We start from the raw sequence: 21,535 nt of genomic DNA, 5'->3' as shown, positions 1-21,535 counted from the left end.
TCAGTATGAAATAGCTGAAAACTGGAAAATGAGCCGAAAATACGAGGTTTTTGGGCCACTCTGTATCTAGCACAAGGAAATTTTGCATGAAGAAATTGGTTCTGGACTTCTCTTATGTACCCAAATAATAATATTAAAAAATCAGAACTACAATATAAATTGCAAGCACACCCCCTTTTTTATGTCCATATTGACTGGACTACTATACCATGGGATATTTTTCTTCCATGGTTTCGTTATTTAAAGCAATAGCTAACTCAAATCGATTCCCGTCTTGAGCAGCATATATCGTCCAGCTATCTTTCCTCATACATAACTATCGGCTTGTGTTAACATTGAAATTTTCAACATAAACGCCCTATACTATGAGATATCCTCCTATGCTATCTGTCCTCTATGATTCTCTATGATTTCAAACAGTCGCTTACTTGAATCGATTTTCATCTTATAAAACTTATTTCTTTAAGTAATGTTCTTCCTCATACAACTAGTAGTTCTGCGAACAGTAGACCTCGCTCAGGAATACAACTTTCAATGTAATGAGAAGGGCCAGTACAATAAGTACAGTATATTGTGAAGATTTAGCCATGTCATCTATTATTTTCTCCATTGGAAGTGCTAGAGACACTGTTTGAAGGAACACTGGACTTATCAAGGAGGTACCTTTATATCAAGGACTTATCAAGGAGGTACCTTTATATCAAATACATAAAAATTTTACCTTTTAAATGAAAAAGACTAAGAAATTGTCAAAAAACCACAGATTCATTGATACTTAGAAAGACCGGTTTCGGTCTTTATCAGAGTTTATCAGAGATTGACAATGGTGTAATCACTGAAACCGGTCTTTCTAACTTTCAATAAATATGTGGTTTTTGACAATTTCTTAGTCTTTTTCATTTAATATGAATAATTACCACAATATCAACTTCTCATCTACACAAAAAGAAAAAAATTAACCTTTACACCTTTACATACAAATTTTATCTTTATATACAATTTTTTTTCTACAACTGCAGTATTGGTCTCCAATACAATAAAGATTTTTAAAAATAATTTATCCACTTAGTTTGATAAATCAATTAATAATAATAATAATAAGATGATTCAATTTGATTATTCTATCTAATCATAATAATTCATTATATAATGATATATTATTGGAATGAGATAAAACAATTAGTATCATCAGCAGATAAAAACTGGTAAGAACAAGATTTGAAAACCTGGGTCCCACAGTGTGAGAAGCTACGGTCCAACCAACTCGGCCACCATGTACTCGTGAAAATTGATGCAAAAAAGTATGAACATGAATTGCTTATCTTCAAAGACACATCCTTTCTGGATAGAGGTTAGTCTACGGTTTTTTAAATTACAAAATAACCAAAGGTCTTATCAAAAATCGTTACACATACGTTTCTGCGCCTTGTTTCAAAAGAACTTGTATACCGAATTTCATCCAAATCGGACAATAACTGCGACTGTCACTGCGGTACAAACAAACAAAAGCCGATCGAGTCGAAACTAAGACCTCAGCTTCGCTTCGGTCATTGAACATGGATTATGTCCATTCTTCAATCACTATTTTGTAGAGTTTCTAAAGAATGTGAGAGTGACATACCAGTAATAGAAACAGCAAGCTCGGCAGAGCTGGAGTTGTCAACCGTCATATGGAATCTGGAGACTTGGTTGACTGGAATCAGTTCCAAACTGCTCAGATTTACAGACACCCTAGAAGTGTCTGACACTGAACATACGAATGGACAACCTGAAAGGAAGAAACAATTGAATTTTTAATAGAATAATACATAAATATCAGATATTGATTTGTGATTTTAATGATGAATGAATGAGCAATGAGAAATATACAGTTTGTTTTTTGGTGCTGCGAAAATATTTCTCTAATATGTGAATATTTTCTATTTCATAGTGATAATAATGTGAAATATTTCTTCTATGTTTGGTTTTGAAGCATCTAAATTTAAAATTCTACTTTGTAAAAATAATTAAGGACTAAGAATTTTGTGAAGTGAACAACTACAAGACTCACCCTATTTCGGACTATGTGTAACCTTATCTAAATTTGGGAGAGGAATAGCACAAGGTCACCTGATTTTTTCTCTCCCTATCATTTTGTTGATGTACTTATTGTATGGATGAATAAATTATGAGTAATATAAATTAAATTATAAATTGGATAATAATAATAATAATGCCTGGCTAAAGCATGGTGACTTGTTCATTGAAACAGAGGGCTTCCTAAGTCATCTGGGTGCCTCGAGGAACTAGATCTACTTGATGCAGAAGGCAGTGATGCTCAACACTGTATCAATGGTTAGGGCATTCTTAAACCTAGCAGCAGAATAATTCATCAGTCTTGTCATAGACCGATTTTGATGAAAAACTCACATAGTAATGTGATTAAAATAATAATAATAATAATAATATTACTCAAGTTCTATGACAATACTGATAATTGGAAGATCACAGATCTCAGATTTATAAATTATTGATGAGTATGACAAAACAAAATTCAACTCTTATCACATTTCAGATACCAACTTATTAATAGATAATTTTTTGATTAATGTTGTGTAACTAACCATTTACAGTTTCCCCATTAAACTTGATGTCGATGAGATGTGGTTTTGCCTGCTCGGGGGTGAAGCTGATGAGACACCTCCCTCCCCCCACCACAGTCACGTGATTAGGCACGTCTCCCTCGTTGATGGAGATCTCCAGTTGACCTTCACCAGCCTGAGATGCGTCCACTGAAAATAAAATAAATTTTGTTGATTTCGGATATATTAGGTGAACAAATAATATTGATGGGTGAAGCAGGGTTTGAGACATACTTTTTGTTCATTTATTCATCTATTGTATAAACCACTATAATCATAATACAATTATGACATTGGAGGAAAAACTAGGCTGAGCCTGTACTATTTCTCTCCAAAAATTCTGATAAAATGTTAATGTTGTCCAAAAGTTAAGGTTATGTAATCACACACTGCTTCGTCACTTGATTTCTGGTCCAGGAATAATGAATTGTAAATTTTTAATTTTGAAGGTTGATGTTTTACTCTAAATGAATCACAGAATGTATCACAATAAATTAAAAACTTTAGAAATAATATTGCACTTATTTGAAAAATTTGAATATAAAATCAAAAACCTACTCACTTTATTGTTGATTTATCTCATAAGAATGATATTGATATCATAATCTGTATCATTATCAATTATACTTAACCAATAATGAGAATAAGATTATTTTATATTATTTATTTACTATTATTCACTGACCTCTGAACTGACAAGGTTGACCCACGACTCCGCTAGCGACATCTGTGACCCGGATGAGAGCCGCATTGTAGACCTTGGCGACTAGAGGCCCGGCAGGCAGTTTATCGCCGGCGACATTCACCTCCAACAGGTGACTGCCCACCTCCTGAGGGGTGAACTGCACCCTGTACAGGCCACCCGGCTCAGGCACAACTGTGCACACAAGGGGGCGCTTCGATGGACCTGGGGGAAGAAGATGAGAATGATTAGTGAACAGTTTTATTGATGTATTCACAGTTGATTGATGATCTCTTCCTAGGGGGCAATGTACTGAAGAAGAAGAAAAAGAAGAAGAAGAAGAAGACAGGGAAGAGAAGGAAAGAAAGAAGGAATGTTGATGAAGAAAAATAAGGAGGAGATGATGATTAAAAATGGAGGAGGAGGAGAAGAAGTAGAAGGGGAAGTAGAATATGTGAAAAGAGAGGAAGGAGCGAGTGAAGAGAGGAAGAAGACGAAGAAGAAGAAGAAGACGAAGGGAAGAGGGAGGAAGAGGAGAAGGAGAAAGAGGAGTGAGGAGAAGAAGAAGATCAACAACAACATATTAATGATTAGATGTAATTAAGTCACATAGTGAGACGGTGAGATAACGGTATGGATGCATAATATGCATATTATGTAAGTATTGAGAGATGGTATGAAAGAAGAAGCAGGAGAGGAGGATAAGGACGAAGAAGAGGAAGGAGAGGTTGAGAAACAAGAAAAATAAGGAGAGGATAGAGTACATGAGATGGACATGATGAAGAGCGAGAGTGATAGGAAGAAGAACAACAAGGACAAGAATGAGAAGAAAGAAAACAGGCGGACAAAAAGAACTAGGAGAAGAGTTGGAAGAAGAGGAGATAAAGGACAAAAAGATGAAGGAGACAAAAGAGCAAGAAGAACAGAAGAGAGAAGAGGAAATACAAGAGAAGGAGAGGAGCATGTATAGTAGATGGAGAACAAGAACAATACAAACAAGAAGTGTATGAGAAGGAGAAGAGCATGTGTATATGAAGAACAAGAGAAATATAATGAGAAACAACAAAAAAGTTTAATGAGAAGTAGGCTACATATAAAAGAGAAGAACTCGAGAAGATTGAGTACAAAATGAAGGCAAGAAGAAGATGGGAAAATAAAAGAGAAAAATCAGTGAAGGAGGAGAAGACGAAAAAGAAGAAGAAAAATAAAGAGAAGAAATTGAAATAAAATCGTCTACAAATAATTTCATCCCTATCAGAACTCATCTTTGCCTCGAAGTTCAAATAATATCGATCAATATCATATGGAATTTCAAATATTGCCTTTGAGAGCATTTTTCAAGTGCCCTGTTCCACCTCAAATTTTCAAGTATGGAGCCTTCAATTACATTCATCTGATAGAAATTTTCATTCTCTACAAAAAATGTCCTCATCAAAATCTTCCTAAAACGCACCATTCAAAAGTTATTGCCAAAAAATTGAAGGAACTACCAATTTTCCTGAACTGAGATATCCGACTCTCCTACTCAATTCAGCCAAAGCTGGACAGCTCAGAGAAAATAATAAGGAACTGATATGCTTTCACCTTGCGGGAAATATCTCAACTATCCAAGACATTGCTTCAGTTTTCTTCGAATTGTAGGTTTAATACTGATTTTATCAAAAAATGACAGAGGAAGTAATTTGTAGACAATGAAACTTTGAAAATTTCATGTGCAGACAAATGTTTCTGTAACTATCAAGATAAAGGAGTAAAATAGCGAAAACTGAAGAAGCTTGGCTTTCTCGGTGATAAAAGTCATCATTGAAAGCAGTAAAAATGACCTCAATACTCATAAACTTGGTATTTTTCCCTATGAAAACGATCGAGAATTTCATTCTTTATAAAATTTGACATATAAAAAACTTCGCTACGACGCACTGTTTAGAAGTTATTAACTGAAAACTGTAGAAACTACAATTTTCAGTACTCCAGTCTTGAGATCTGCCCTGCGGATTTTAGAAGCTGGTGGCTGAACAAAGCTTGGGTGGCTGGAATTACAAAAAGACTCGCTCGCCCATTCTAGCGGATTTAATTGGAACTAGCGACATATTATTAGCAGTACATTGACTTTGGTTTTCAGATACTTTTCCCTTATCATGAATTACTTTGAAGTTTTAATAATACTTTTGAACAGGTTTTGAAAGAAATTTTATGTTTTATTGATTCTTTGAAGTATTATTACTCTTAAATAGAAAAACAAATTAGTAATTCATATGCGTAATAACCATAATCTAAATATTTAAATCCGTAACTCGTTTGAATAGTCAAACAAACTGTTGGTTTTTCATACGTTTCAACTCTATTATTAGACAAATCTAATCTATTTATGAGTCCGAATCATAGAAAATTTAATTCTACACAATTCTTGTAGTTATTTCAGTTGTAATAATTGAAAATAATGCCACAATATTAAAAAGGCTGAAGCCCTATTTCATAGTTGTGGAATTCTAGTTACAAATTAAACCGCTAGATGTCATGAGCGAGTCCTTTTGCAATTTACAGCATTGAAGCGATCAACTTCTCTGAACTGTGGCTTAGGCTAGTTACATACACATCGATTTCTGGTCGTACGATATTTTACCGTCCTTATAAATTCTATTAGATTGAACAGATGATTTCAAACATATGATGTTTGCCAAGTTCCGTTTGATCTCATAGAATTCATAGTGACGACAAAATATCGTACGACCAAAAATCGATGTGTGTGTAACTAGCCTTACTGAGATTCTAGAGTTTGAAAAAACGAAGTCTTTCAAGTTTTTTGCTTGTAACTTATTAATGGTTGATTGTAGCAAACTTTGGAAAAGAACAATTTTTATAGAGAATAAATTTCTCTATTGATTGGCGCATTGAAACTGCTTTTTTAACAATATTTGAAGGTGTTATGGATCAGTTTAATGAAGATTTTACTACTCAAAACGATTGTTCACTCCTGTTTTTCCCATTTTATGTCCTTATTATCACAAAACTTTTCAGGACATGATTTGTTGATCGTTAAATTTTCTACAACTTTGTTCCTCTACAATTTTTTGATACAATCACGCGTAAGCCCATAATTTCAATAAAACTATATCAATGTAGAATGTAGTTACAATTTCTGTCGCTATAGTGAGGTCCACGTTATAATGACAGTATTTGATCAACTTTGGTAATGCTATCCTTGTCTATCATTCGACAAAGCCGGTGGTACTATCCTTTTCTAGGTCCACAACGATGACAATTATGTTTTTGACAGTGTAGAAATATAATTAATTAATGCAGAGAATCGGCATCGCTATTCTTCTATCTTTATCCACTGCTATTATAACGTGGACCACACTATAGGAGGTGTGAGTGTTCAGTTTCTCAATCTCCCAGCACAAGAGTCTTGCTTGGACTGTTTCTCAGCTGCAGAATTTTGTGAACTGGTTCATGAAATTTGTAGTTGGGCTACATTTTTGGCTATAACTTTTGTACGGCGCATTTTAGCGAGATTCTTATGAGGACCAATCTTGTAGGTAATGAAATTTTAAAGCTAGTGAGCGTTGAATAAAATCTATAAATCTTAATACTAAAACGTTTTAGCGCTCTAATATACTTTGATTTGAACGAAGGTTCATAGTTTGCTTTGATTATTGTGTATTTCCATATTTTCTGTAAATTGATGTGTACTTTTTTGTATTTCTTATCAAATTAATACATTTTCTCACCAATCTATTCCAGTATTAGAATATTTTTAGCTCTAGAATACATCTTTAGTTCATGACATGATTCAGTTTGAGACAAATGATCATAACGTTGTGTTTACAATAATTTATTTTCAATTCATTTATTACCATATTTATAGTTATGATGTGATTCATTGTACGTTATTTATGCCACGTAGGCCTATTCATAGTTATAATTTGTCCTCATAGCCCCTTCATACTAGAATAAACGGTTATCTCTAGAAGTTTGCTACCATTTTCATAGAAAGAATAACATCCCTTTTCTCGAATTCATGAACAGATAAAATTCAATTTTAGTGGATTTTTTTTATATCAATGCAAGATCCAACAGTACTGTATGGATCATATACGATAATGTAACTTCTTTCATTCAAATGCTATACGCACATGAATATAATCTTTCTGTAGGCATATCATGAAAGGAAGTAACTAAATACAATAGGAGAACGATTTTAAACAGGAAGCAACATATTAGGCTTTCTTTCTTACTTCTTTATTTCCTCTCTCTGGCTTAGTCTCTCTTTCTCTTTTCTCACGAATACTTATTCTCTAACTATATTCATTCTCACTGACACTTATCACTGGCATTTTCTCTCTCACTCTTTCACTCAATCTCTCTTTTTTTCTCCTATTCTCTATCGCACTCTCTCTTTCCTTTCTCCGGCTCTCTCTCTCTCCGATTTTTCTCTCTCTCTCTATCTCTTTGCAAATTGCTTTTTCATATCATATACAGTTCAATAATTATTTTCTTAGTCTATATTATGTAAATTCATCTATAATTTTGCTGTATTGTAAGCTATTGTATATAAGTGTATAAGCCAGTATATATTGTAATCTACATAAATAAAGTACTCAATCAATCTTTCTCTATCTCTCTCTTTCTGTTTCTCTCTACACTGGACACATAATGATTCCACGCTATCCTTCTTTGTTTCTATTTGAATTTATTTTTCTCTCTCATCCTCTATATTGCTCACTCACTCCCTCTAACCTCTCTCAATTATAACTCAAAGGGGAAGAAGGGAGAAGAGTAGAGGGAGAAAGAGGAGGGGAAGAGAGAGAATGAATGCAGGAGGTGGAGAAGAAAGTGACAACAAAATAGGAGAAGAACAGGAAGAATAAGATGGAGAAGGAGAAGCAGGAGGGAGACTAGAGGACAACACAGTAGGAGAAGAACAAGAAGAAGAAGGAGAAGAAGTTGATTGAGAAGGAGGAGCAGGTGATGGAGGAAATGCAGAAGAAAGGGAAGAAGAAGTAGTAGTAGTAGTAGAAGAAGAAGAAGAAGAAGAAGAAGAAGAAGAAGAAGAAGAAGAAGAAGAAGAAGAGAAAGGAGATGAAGAAGAATTGTAGGATAGTTCAGGAGAATACAATGATTGTATAGCTTGAATAGCTCACAGATATAGACAGGAGCAAATCATATTTTTTATTTGGTAGAAAGGCGTTCACTTTTTCGAAGGAGCTTTTCTACGACCACCGCTTGCGAAGGTGAAAGTTATGAGAAGAATTATTATTATTATCAGTGACTTTCAATGGGCTTGAGAAACCACTATATTATTATTCTGGCTTCGAGTTTGATTCCATACAGTGAATGTGACTGAGTCACCAGAAAATAATAGAGAGAAAGAAGAAGGTGTGGTAGAAGGAGAGAAGAAAGGAGAAGATGAAAGAAAGAGAAATGTTGGGGCAAACTACAAAAAAAGAAGACAAAGATGTGGTAGAAGCAGAAGTAATATTGATCACTATTAGTATTCATTACTCTAATTACTATGGTAAATAGACAGTCATTGCATAATATCATATTGAATGTACAGTATAAGAAAGCTTTAGTCATTTTTATCAGACAAATTTGTGATATAATTTCAAAAAAGTTAATCAATCAAAAGTTTAAAACAATCTCACAATGTCGGCTTGACCAAATGACTAAGTCAATAAGCCAGAGAAGGAGAATCCCTTTCACTTTGTGGACAAATGAACTTAATAAATAATTATTATCAAACGAAAATCCAAATTAAATGCTATAATAAGTATCAATTCATTATCATTTGAACAAATGAAACATCTCATTGATTCCCATCTGTGAACTTAATTCATAAATCATCCAAGTCAATTAATTATAGAGCATCTATAGTGGAGTTTTTGTTAGAATTAGTTGAACTGAAGGCAACCACGTTATCTTTAAAGAATACTGAGGCCTGGTTGCACAAAAGCCTGTTAATAAATTCTAACCGTGATTAATTCCACGAGAACCAATGAGAGAAGGCTTTTTTGAAAAGACGGCTTCTCTGATTGGTTCTCGTGGAATTAATCACGATTAGAACTTAATCGGGTTTTCTGCAACCGGCGCAGGTAGTTTAAGGGAAGCTACTATAAATACATCTAGACTCTAAAGAAAATTAAAAGATTACTTGTGAGTTCATGAAAGTTCATTTCTATTTTGACAAATACTAGTAAAACAGTATACAGCCTCTGACTGAATAAACAGATCTGTGGTTAGATGTAGATCTATACCAAATATCTATGATGTATATTATAAATGATCTATTTGTGATCTATATTTATCTCATATATCTGTGGTATCCTATTATATAAAGCGAGAAATTTCTGTGTAATATTTTTATATCTGGTTATTCATGTCCAACGGATCTGGAAAACGGCTCTAACGATTTTTACGAAATTTGGAACATAGTAGGTTTATGATATAAAAGTTCGATTGCACTAGGTCTCATCCCTGGGAAAACTCGCTGAAGGACATGAAAAGAATAATAATTATTCATCCTTGGAAAAAAAAGATGATAATATCGTCGATAACAGAAGATGCGTGTGCCTGTGTGGGAGATCAGCTGTGTAATCAATCAGCTTACCGTATCTCGCGAGAAATCTAGAAATGTTAATAGACTCGATCAAAATAATCTGATTTGTTGACATGACATGGTATATCATAATATTCGAAGTTGATCATTATTTTACAGTTTCAAGTGATCAGTGAGTGTTATTTTGTTATTCAATTTGGTTTGTAAACAATCTAAATTAGAACTTTTCTGTTTTCAATAATATTTGGACTGAAAATTGGACCTGAATTCAAGTGTATTAAACATAACCTACTTTTTGGGCCATTTATAGTGGAAGAAACAGGGAAACGGGGAAGAAACAGTTTTGGGCTGTGCCTGTTAGTCCTTCCCCTATCATTTTAAAGAATTGTGTTCGGTTTATCAATGAATAAATAACGAGCAAAGCTCGGTGCCCCGATATTGGGAGATTATGGGAGACTAGCCGTCAGGCTCGCTTCGCTCGCCATATCCGTCTAGCCAGGGAGCTCCGCCCCCTGGACCCCTGACTGGATCGTCCAAGAATGAGATCAGCAGGCTTTTTTTCATTTGGGCATTTTTATCATATGTTAGGACAATCCAGTCGGGGGTCCAGACTAAACGGCTGGCTAAATGGATATGGCGAGCGAAGCGAGCCTGACTGCTAGTAATATAATATTCCCAGGATTGAAGTAGCAGTGCCCAGTCAATTTTTCCGCGATAAATGCATTAAAATCTTCAACTTGGTGCCAACCTAACAAAGTCAACTCAACTTAATGCCAACCTGACAAAATTATTAATTTAGTTGCCAGTTTACAACTGTTTCGAAGAGGTACTCTATCTAGATTATAGTTCTATAGTAACATATGATATGGAAATTTCAATTATAATTAAGAGATTGGGAGAAGAAGAATATACATGCTAGAAGACGATCTTTAAACCCTTAAAAACAACCCTTAGAGTTGAAATATTGCCAAAAGATTTCTTAGTGCGCCTCTAAAGGGCCAACTGAACATTCCTACCAAATTTGAACGTTTTTGGTCCGGTAGATTTTTAGTTATGCGAGTGAGTGAGTCAGTGCCATTTCGCTTTTATATAATATATATTATATAGATTGCGGCCATACATAGATTGGTTATTATTATTTCTTAATCTTCAGTGATGGCTGAACATTACCTTTATGGTCAGTATATACTTTGCTTGGTTGATTAGTCAGTATATATATGCTTCATCAACGATTTTGGAAGTATATTATATACTTTCTACTGTTTACTTCTATATTATCAAATCAGTGTATGTCATTCTCAAGAGAACTGATTAATGAAGGTGAATTGTTTGTTAACTTATAAATGGTCATCATCAATCATATAACTGTTTGTCATGTGACAATCAATTAGCTGGCATTATTAGGCGTATTATATTCAAGTAGGCCAGCTGATGTGTACTAAAGTCATTTCACGAACGTGATTACCTGAATGAGGTTTTGAAAGTATAAGGCTTAGGCCCGGTTGCACAAAAGCCGGTTAAATTTTAACCGTGATTAATTTCACAAGAACCAATCAGAGAAGGCCTTTTTGATAAGACGACTTCTCTGATTGGTTCTCATGGAATTAATCACGATTAAAATTTAACCGGCTTTTGTGCAACTGGCACTTAGTATTCAGTTATAGGGCTGGCCTCCAAGCTCGGGATTTACTATTCAGCAAAAATAAAAATATTCAGTTCCTCTTCCAGAGTTCAGAGTCACTCACAATTTTATTTATTATTTTTATTCATTTATTTACAATGCAGATGACACTAATGTAATAACATTGGTAGAGACTAGTTCTAGTTCTGGTTCTCGACTTTAAACAGCTGGAGTCAGAAAATTGGCTTTCCGAAACGGGGCGTAGTCGCTGTCCACGTTTAAATTGAATTTCGAAAAAGTAGATAATTGAACACAGAATAAAATGAAGAGAAAAATAGTGTAGAGTTTCAGCTATTTCGAATTAAATAGGAATGTTTCATTTCGTCAAGGGAAAACGAGCTTCGCTCGTTATTTATTTATTGACTTTTGATAAATCGAACACAATTCTTTAGAATGATTGGGGAAGTACTAACAGGCACAGCCCAAAACTGTTTCTTTCCCAAATTTTGATTTATACACTATAAATAGTCCAGAAAGTAGGTTATGTTCCATCCACTTGAATAATTCAGGTTCAATTTTCTGTTCAAACATTTGGAAACAAAAAAATTATAATTTGGATTACATACAAACCAAATTGAATAACAAAATAACACTCACTAATCCCTTGAAATTGTCAAATAAAGATCAACTTTGAGAATTATGATATACTCAAGTTTAGGAGGATTATCATGTCATGTCAACAAATCAGATTATGTTGATCAAATCGATTAAATTGTCTAGCTAGATAAAATTTCTCGCTGATTACACAGCTAGAAATAATTCTGTCTCTCTCCCACACAGGCACACGCATCTTCTGTTATCGAGAGACGACGAAATTATCATCTGTTTTCCAAGGATGAATTATCCTTATAATGTTGTTCAGCGAGTTTTCCAAAGGATGAGACCTAGTGCAATCGAATCTTTATATTATAAACCACTATGTTCTAAATTTCGTAAAAATCGTTAGAGCCGTTTTCGAGATCCGTAAAACCAGATATAAAAATAGCCAGATATAAAAATAACCAGATATATAAATACAGAAATTGCTCGCTTAATATAATGAAGGAAAGAATTAGCTTATACACGTAGGGGATAGGAGATTCACGAATGACGCATCATCACGTCTCAACTACTCAATATATTATTGTTTGCTTACTTTTTAAATGTGAATTTGTGTTTGAAAATAGTTGACCGAGCGAAGTAAGGTCTAAGATTCAAGTCGACAGTTTGGCTTTTCTCTTGATGTTTAAATGTTTAAATTTTCAAATGTTTATATGTTGCGCATTTACGGCGAACCGCGGTAATAAATTTTCATGAAATTTGATAGGTTCGTTCCTTTTTTAATTGCGCGTCGACGTATAGACAAGGTTTTTGGAGATTTTGCATTTCAAGGATAATATATAAAAAGAAAAAGGAGCCTCCTTCATACGCCAATATTAGAGTAAAAATCAGACTACAGAATTTATTGTTCATCATAAATCAGCTGACAAGTGATTACACAGATGTGTGGAGAAGCCAGTCTTTTGCTGTATTTCCATAAGGTCTATATATAGTTTCAATCAGGTACTTGTGAATGAGCATACTGATTGAGGTCTACTGTTCACAGAACTACTAGTATAGGCTAATAAAGGAAAGAATTAGCTTATACACGTAGGGGATAGGAAATTCACGAATGACGACGTATCATCACGTCTCAACTACTCAATATATTATTGTTTGCTTATTTTTTAAATGTGAATTTGTGTTTGAAAATAGTCTTCTTGATTTTAAAATTTATAAAATAAAAACTCAGGAAGTTAAAGTTCAATTTCTAGTAAGAAAACATGAAGAAACGAATAGACTACATAACCTATAAACTTGAGTGTTGATAGGGAATGACATTGGGTAATACGACAAGGCAGAACATCCGAAAGGATTTCTCTAACTCAGTTTTGGTAGAGAGTTAGTGGGAAGGATATTTTTAATGAAGAATGGACATTGATATGTCCAAAGCTCCGCCAATTTATGTAGATGCATAACAATATAATTATCTATAGTTATTACGAATTGCTTTTTTCATTTCATATACAGTTCAATAATTATTTTCTTAGTCTTTATTATGTCTATTCATCTATAATTTTGCTGTATTGTAAGCTATTGTATATAAGTGTATAAGCCAGTATATATTGTAATCTACATAAATAAAGTATCAATCAATCAATCTGCCAATAAGAGTCATAAGAATGAATAAATAAATAAATTGATTAATTCGAAATTTTGCTTATAAATTATTAATTTATGAGATGAGTTAAGCTCTTATTGGTTAGAAATTTGTGAATTCATTCATGAGAAGATCATTTTGTAAATTGTATTTGATTTAATTCACCAATGATTGACTGTTTAACTCGGAAGATAACATACTATCTCCACATTATAATTGCAGTGGATTGATTGAGTACTTTATTTATGTAGATTACAACAATATATACTGGCTTATACACTTATATACAATAGCTTTCAATACAGCAAAATTATAGATGAACTAACATAATATAGACTAGAAAAATCATTATTGAACGATGTATATGATACGAAAAAAGCAATTTGGAATAACTGTAGATAATATTGTAATGCATCTACATAAATTGGCGGAGCTTTGGACATATCAATGTCCATTCTTCGGAAAGAATATTGAAAATATCCTCCCCAGTCCCCACTAACTCTCTAGCAAGAGGAGGAAGATGGGAGAACATAGTTGCCGATTATCTGCCTTGTCACTGCCTTCTATAGAGGATGCCTGGATACCGGTATATCTGATGTAATCCAGCTGATGTATCCATTAGATAATAATCAGATAGATAATTATAATCAGATCCAGCTATAGAGGCAATCCAGCTATCCTTATATAGAGGACATTATATAGCTAGATCTGATTATATATCTGATCTGATTATAATTATCTATCTGATTATTATCTAATGGATACATCAGCTGGATTACATCAGATATACCGGTATCCAGCCATCCTCTATAGAAGGCAGTGGCAATGCAGAGAATCGGCAAGTATGTTCTCTCATCTTAAAAATTCTACGGCAAGGAAAAATATGCTTCAATTATTAAATAGATCTGCTATCGGCAACTGAACTATGTTCTCTCATCTTAAAAATTCTACGGCAAGAAAAATTTTGCTTCAATGATCAAATAGATCAGCTATCCTCTAAAGAAGACAGTGGCAAGGCAGAGAATCGGCAATGATGTTCTCTAATCTTAAACATTCTTCGGCAAGAAAAAATATGCTTCAATGATCAAATTAAAAATTTTCATGTATCAGCAATAAATTCAATCTCTACATTGTTGAAAAACGATTTTTGCGGCAATTTTGCGGAGGTGGAAAAGAATAGCGCTATCTGCTTTGTCGAATGATAGACAAGGATAGCAACACCAATGTAATCAAATATACTACCTTACTACGAAGGACTCTCTCTACCACAATATAACCTTTACTACACCATAGACTCAAATATTACAAAATCAAATATTACTGTAAATCTAATTTTACAGTAACCTGGAGCCGCCTCTCCATAAGACCAACTTTGTAAACAAGGCTAGGCCGCATGTTGTAATAGTAAAAGCATTATTTTACACCGAGGAAACTCCCATTGTGAAAACTGTAAACAGACTATTTCAGTATGAAACCCGTAGGCCGGTGTAGATGTCAAATAAATTACAAGCATTATAGTTTAGCACACTTTTGACAAGAATGGGATCGGAGAGAGAGAGAGTGTGAGAGAACGAAGAAGGCAGAGAGAGAAAGTGTTAGTGAATGAAGAAGGCAGAGAAAGAGAGAGAGGAGAGAAAGAGATTGAGAGAGAAAAAAGCAAGACGGAGAAAGAAAGAAGTGGAGGGATGTTGTAGATTCATTGGGATAAATTGCTTCAGATAGAGAGAGAGAGCGATAGAATAGAATAGCTTTTTACCTGGGAGGGCGGAGTTAGGGCGCAGCCGGCCCTCTCTTACACTCAACCCTCCAATACAACACTAAATAATTACTAGATAAAACAAATCTAATTCAGAAAAAATATATACAATATTATACGATAGTGAGAGGGAGAGAGAGAGAGAGTGATAGTGAGAGGGAGAGAGAGAGAGAATGAGTGATGATGAAGGAGTGTGGGAGATTCATTGAGGAAGAGAGAGAGATTAGATTAGATTACTTTATTTATCTATGTTACAATATTTACTGACTTATGATGGTTATGCTAATTATTCAACGAATTTTACAAAGTATAAACAATTAATCAATGAGAATGAAGATTGAATGCAATTAGAATAGCGATATAGTATATTTCGCACCTAGAGCAGAAAATGAGATTTTTCCGGCTCGAAATCGGTTTTCAAGATTGAGAGCCGGAATAGTATATTTCGCACCTAGGGCCGAAAATGAGATATTTCCGGCTCGAAATCGGTTTTTAAGTCCGAGGCCGTAGGCCGAGGACTAGAAAAGATTGAGAGCCGGAAATACATTTTTGCCCATGGTGCGAACGCTATTTTTCGCCACACCCAAAAATAAACAATATATTCTCTAAGAAGGATATAAATATCATATAGAACACTATATGAGAATAGTTGTTTACTAAGCACTTCCGAAAGCAGAAGTGGAAGGTGATAGCTCTAGCAAATCTGAGGTAATCTGAATATCAGGAAATTGTCCAAGTATTTTTATTTTTTATTGTGATTTGTCTAAATAACCTAAAAGATGATGTTCAATTTATGTGGGAGGTTGAGTTTATACTTTTTCATTCTTTCAAATGACAATAGGATGATATTGTTATAAATGTTTTAATTATTGAATAATGAACACAAATAATGAAAAGTTTTCTGATCAGCTGTTTTTTGATCACCTTTCTTAGTTCCATGTTAGCGGCTGGAAAGGGTACTCTTTCCGGCCTAGGCCGGAAAGAAACCTGTTCTGACGTCAGACGAGAGTCGTCTGCAAACAATGTCTTTCATATCTACGTAGGGACTGGAAAACAGCTGCTTTCTGTGCAGTGTGGCGAAAATATAATAATGTGATGTAACTTCATAAATCGGCGGTGTTTCAACAAATAATTGTCGATTCTCTAAGAAGGATATAAATATCCTTACCATTAACACACGACCGGGAGAGAGAGAGAGTGACAGACACATAGTTTGAGGGAGAAAAAAGTGTGAGAGAGGCAGAAAAACAAGAGAAAGAGAAACAAGTGAGAGAATTAGTGAAGAGAAAAGAGAGCGAGAGAATGATTGAGAGAGAGAATGAGAGAAATTGTTTGATAGAGTGAGAGAGAAAATGAAAGGAGGCTGGAAAGACCTCTATTATGTAAGCAACAGATTTACGGGGGTGTAGAATAGGTGTGATAGACCTAGAGTGAAATTCAGTATATACAGTCAGCATTGGTTTAATGGAAAATATCGATGCTATCTTGAAAGAAATACTGCCAGAATGAAGTAAACTTCACTATAGAACCCACTACCTGATCCCTTTTATATTTTTTGTTGTCTTCCTTTCTCACACGCTCCTTGTTTTTTCATTCACCCTCTTCCTCTTTGTTTTCATCATCTTCTTTTCCTTCATCTTCTTCTATTTCTTCTTCTTCTTCCTCTTCTTCTTCTTCTTCTTCTTCTTCTTCATCTTCTTCTTCTTGTTCTTCTTCTTCTTCTTCACCAACCTTTCCCCTATCCTTCAAACTGGTTCACCTTGACACTGGTTTAGAACTTCGCCAACTCAAGTTTATGCTGCTGGAAGACGAGGGAATTTTTTTCTGGAGAAGGGAAATTTCGGAGGTAAATAATTGATGCGAAAAGTTTTCGGTGACGTATTTTAGAGCTTTTGATAAGTAGGTGACGCATCTCTCACATACGACATACTTGATTAATCATTCTTTTTTTTCTTTCTTCCGTGATAATAATATTATAATTTTTTTCTATTTCTGATGTCGAGAGTTTCTGGTGGAGTTGTTCTCAAAAAAATTAATAACAAAACATTGTTTTTTGTCTTTTTCTACTTTATTCGAGATATTGAAACTTTTGAAATGGAACATTTATTCAAATATTCGAATAGGTAGAGAGTTAGTGGGGAGGATATTTTTAATATTCTTCCCAAAGAATGGACATTGATATGTCCAAAGCTCCGCCAATTTATGTAGATGCATAACAATATGATTATTATCTATAGTTATTATATTACAAATTGCTTTTTCATATCATATACAGTTCAATAGTTATTTTCTTAGTCTATATTATGTAAATTCATCTATAATTTTGCTGTATTGTAAGCTATTGTATATAAGTGTATAAGCCAGTATATATTGTAATCTACATAAATAAAGTACTCAATCAATCAATACATTTTTTTCAAATTCAATTCAATTCACAATACAAGACACAAGATAAATTTACATAGACAGCATATCTAATCACAAAATTGTGAATATTTTCCCCACATAGACGGATCTGTGTGTGGGGAAGCAACAGTACAAGAAGTAGCCTACAATAAAAAAATACTAAGTATAATATATCCATTTATATATGAATGATAATGATAATACCAAAGAAATTTCCTATCAGTAAGCAAGGTTAAGTTTGAATGCACAAGTTACATTCTTTATTTATCCATACAATAAGTACATCATCATCGAAATGATAGGGAGAGAGAAAATAAGGTAACCTTGTGCTATTCCTCTCCCAAATTTAGATAAGGTTACACATAGTCCGAAATAGGTTAAGTCTTGAACTAAGTAAGCCCGATCCTATATAATGTTCTATTATTTATAGAAAAACTGAATTTTTCTAGAAGTTTGTGACATTTATTATTATTATATTGGATCTGGTTTGTACTCTCAAGGTATGAATCGTTACTCATATTATCTATTAGCAGGGTAACCTGTGCTCTGCAATGGTTCGATTGAAAACTTGACCTACTGAAATCTTGAAGAATTTAAAATAGGCATATAACCATCCTCGGTAAATTGAGAATCAATATGCGAAATTTCAAGTTAATCAGTTGAGTAGTTGAGACGTGATGATGCGTCATTCGTGAATTTTCTATCCCCTTCGTGTATAAGCCGGTTCTTTCCTTTATTATATTTACTAGCCGTCAGGCTCGCTTCGCTCGCCATATCCGTCTAGCCAGGACCCCCGACTGGATCGTCCAAGAGTGTGATCAGCAGGCTTGCTTCGCTCGCCTGCATTTTTCATTTGAGCATTTTTATCATATGTTAGAACAATCCAGTCGGGGGCCAGACTAAACGTCTGGCTAAACGGATATGGCGAGCGAAGCGAGCCTGACGGCTAGTAATATAATATTCCCAGGATTGAAGTAGCAGTGCCCAATCAATTTTTCCGCGATAAATGCATTTAAATCTTCAACTTGGTGCCAACCTAACAAAGTCAACTCAACTTAATGCCAACCTGACAAAATTATTAATTAGTTGCCAGTTAACAACTGTTTCGAAGAGGTACTCTATCTAGATTATAGTTCTATAGTAACATAATATGATATGGAAATTTCAATTATAATTAAGAGATTGGGAGAAGAAGAATATACATGCTAAAAGACGAACTTTAAACCCTTAAAAACAACCCTTAGAGTTAAAATATTGCCAAAAGATTTCTTAGTGCGCCTCTAAAGGGCCAACTGAACATACCTACCAAATTTGAATGTTTTTGGTCCGGTAGATTTTTAGTTATGCGAGTGAGTGAGTGAGTGAGTGTGAGTCAGTCAGTCAGTCAGTGAGTGAGTGCACTACCTCCGTAAACAAAGCCGTAGTGCATTCGTGTGACGTCAGCACAGGTAGGGCTCCTACACCAATAAAAATTCGTTGATTTCAGCTGATCTATATCAGCTAGTGTTTTTATTGGTGTAGGAGCCCTACCTGTGCTGACGTCACACGAATGCACTACGGCTTTGTTTACGGAGGTAGTGGTGAGTGCCATTTCGCTTTTATATATATAGATGGTATTGAGAGGACCTATAAGCTATAGTCTATACTCTATACCAGGGCTCTCCAACCTCCGGCCCGCGGGCCACGTCCGGCCCGCGGATAGATTTTTTCCGGCCCGCCAAGAGTTATTGCAACAGATTTTTAAAAATATATATTTACACAAAGAAGGTAACCTACTTCCATTTTACAGTTCTCTCCCAGAAAAAGACTTTAAAAATATTAAAAACCATGCTGAATCTATGTTTTCTCTTTTTGGATCTCCCTACAAGTGTGAGCAGACATTTTCAAAAATGAAGTTTGTTAAATCCAAATACAGATCTTCCTTTTCAGATGAAAATTTAAAATCAATTTAATGATTGTAACCACAAAGATTGATCCTAAATGGGCCGACATTTTGAGTGGAAAACAAAAATGCAATACTCTCACTAAAAATAAGTAGACTATTCTCTTTTAGTTTGGTAACTTTTTGTAAATTCCTGTATTGTCAAGTTGTCTTATTACTATTAAAAAATGTTATCATATTTTGTTCAACTTGCTAAACTCATGCATTCCTCATTTCTCTTATGACCTTTTTACACTCAATAGATTGGACTTTGTATTGAAATGAAACGAAATGGTTTGTGTCTTCCTGTGTTTTAATTAAACCTACTTAAAACACCTCATATTATTTTAATGGCATTATTATAATTTTACACACCCCAAATCCCCCGTCGTTTGTGGCCCATAAGTTAAATTTCACGTACATCCTTGTTATTGGCCCTCTAAGCCTCCCAAGAATTAACAATGTGGCCCTTGGATGGAAAAGGTTGTTTGATTGATTGATTGATTGATTGAGTACTTTATTTATGTAGATTACAATATATACTGGCTTATACACTTGTATACAATAGCTTACAATACAGCAAAATTATAGATGAATTTACATAATATAGACTAAGAAAATAATTATTGAACTGTATATGATATGAAAAAGCAATTTGTAATATAATAACTATAGATGATAATCATATTGTTATGCATCTACATAAATTGGCGGAGCTTTGGACATATCAATGTCCATTCTTCGGAAAGAATATTAAAAATATCCTCCCCACTAACTCTCTACCAAAGGTTGGAGACCCCTGCTCTATACTAATAGTACAGATTCATTTGAAAAAGTATTGCATTTCCAAAAAGACAATTTGAATTAAGAAACGTGTCTAGGGAACTGCCAATTTTCATAGCACAGTTCTCATCACTCGATTAATTCAAAAAATAATTCATTTCCGACTTGAGCTTTCTAAAACTACGGATAAACACGGCATGAAATGCGTCTCATTTGAAAGACAATTAGCACGCCACTGTCTGTCAATGCGGAAATTCGGTGAACCGTCGTTTCAGGATTAGAAGGAGAGAGAGAGTGAGTGAGAGAGAAGAATGAGAGAAAGAGGTGATGAGAGGAAGAGAGGAAGAGGAGGAAGAGAAGGAGGAGGAGCAGAATAAGAAGAAGAGTTGAAACAGCATTACGGACCAGACGTTTATGACGGAAATAAAAAGTAATTGAAATAGTATGGCGAGAAGAGAGACAGACATACCTAGAGTGTAATTTACGAAGAGAACGGAAAATTGTATTTTAGGACTTTGAAGATAATTAAAATTCTAGAGAAATAGAATAGAAACAGAAAGCAATAATTGAAAGAGAGGATAGAAGAGAGAGAAATTTTGAACAGGATATTAGAAGAAATTAGAAGATGGGAAATTTAAAGAAAGTATTGGAGAAGTAGAGAGAGGAGGAAGATGAGGAGGAGAAGGAGGATGGAGTGGAGAAGGAACAGGAGGGGGAGGAGGAGGAGAAGGAGGAGTAGGAGGAGGAGGAGGAGGAGGAGGAGGATGAGGAGGAAGAGGAGGAGAAGAAGAAGGAGAAGAAGAAGAAGGAGGAGAAGAAGAAGAAGAAGAAGAAGAGAAGAAGAGGAGGAGGAATAAGAAGGACACAGATAATGTGAGATAGAGAAAGAGAAGAACGAAAGATGTGGACAGAGAGGAAGATGAGAGAAGTGACACTCTTATGAATTT

At 34.4% G+C, this 21,535-nt stretch overlaps 1 protein-coding gene across 1 annotated transcript in view; it reads right to left on the bottom strand.

Annotated features, from left to right (window-relative positions):
• Positions 1–21,535, bottom strand: part of LOC111059285 (filamin-C) — a 102,558-nt gene that overhangs the window by 65,487 nt on the left and 15,536 nt on the right. Inside the window, 4 exon segments of the mRNA XM_039440354.1 lie at positions 1,622–1,774; positions 2,604–2,771; positions 3,307–3,528; positions 4,721–4,745. Of these exon segments, the coding sequence (XP_039296288.1) occupies positions 1,622–1,774; positions 2,604–2,771; positions 3,307–3,528; positions 4,721–4,745 (568 nt within the window).

The sequence above is a fragment of the Nilaparvata lugens genome, chromosome 13 (genome assembly GCF_014356525.2).
Source record: "Nilaparvata lugens isolate BPH chromosome 13, ASM1435652v1, whole genome shotgun sequence".
Lineage (NCBI taxonomy): Eukaryota > Metazoa > Arthropoda > Insecta > Hemiptera > Delphacidae > Nilaparvata > Nilaparvata lugens.
This window is presented reverse-complemented; position numbering and strand designations above follow the sequence as displayed.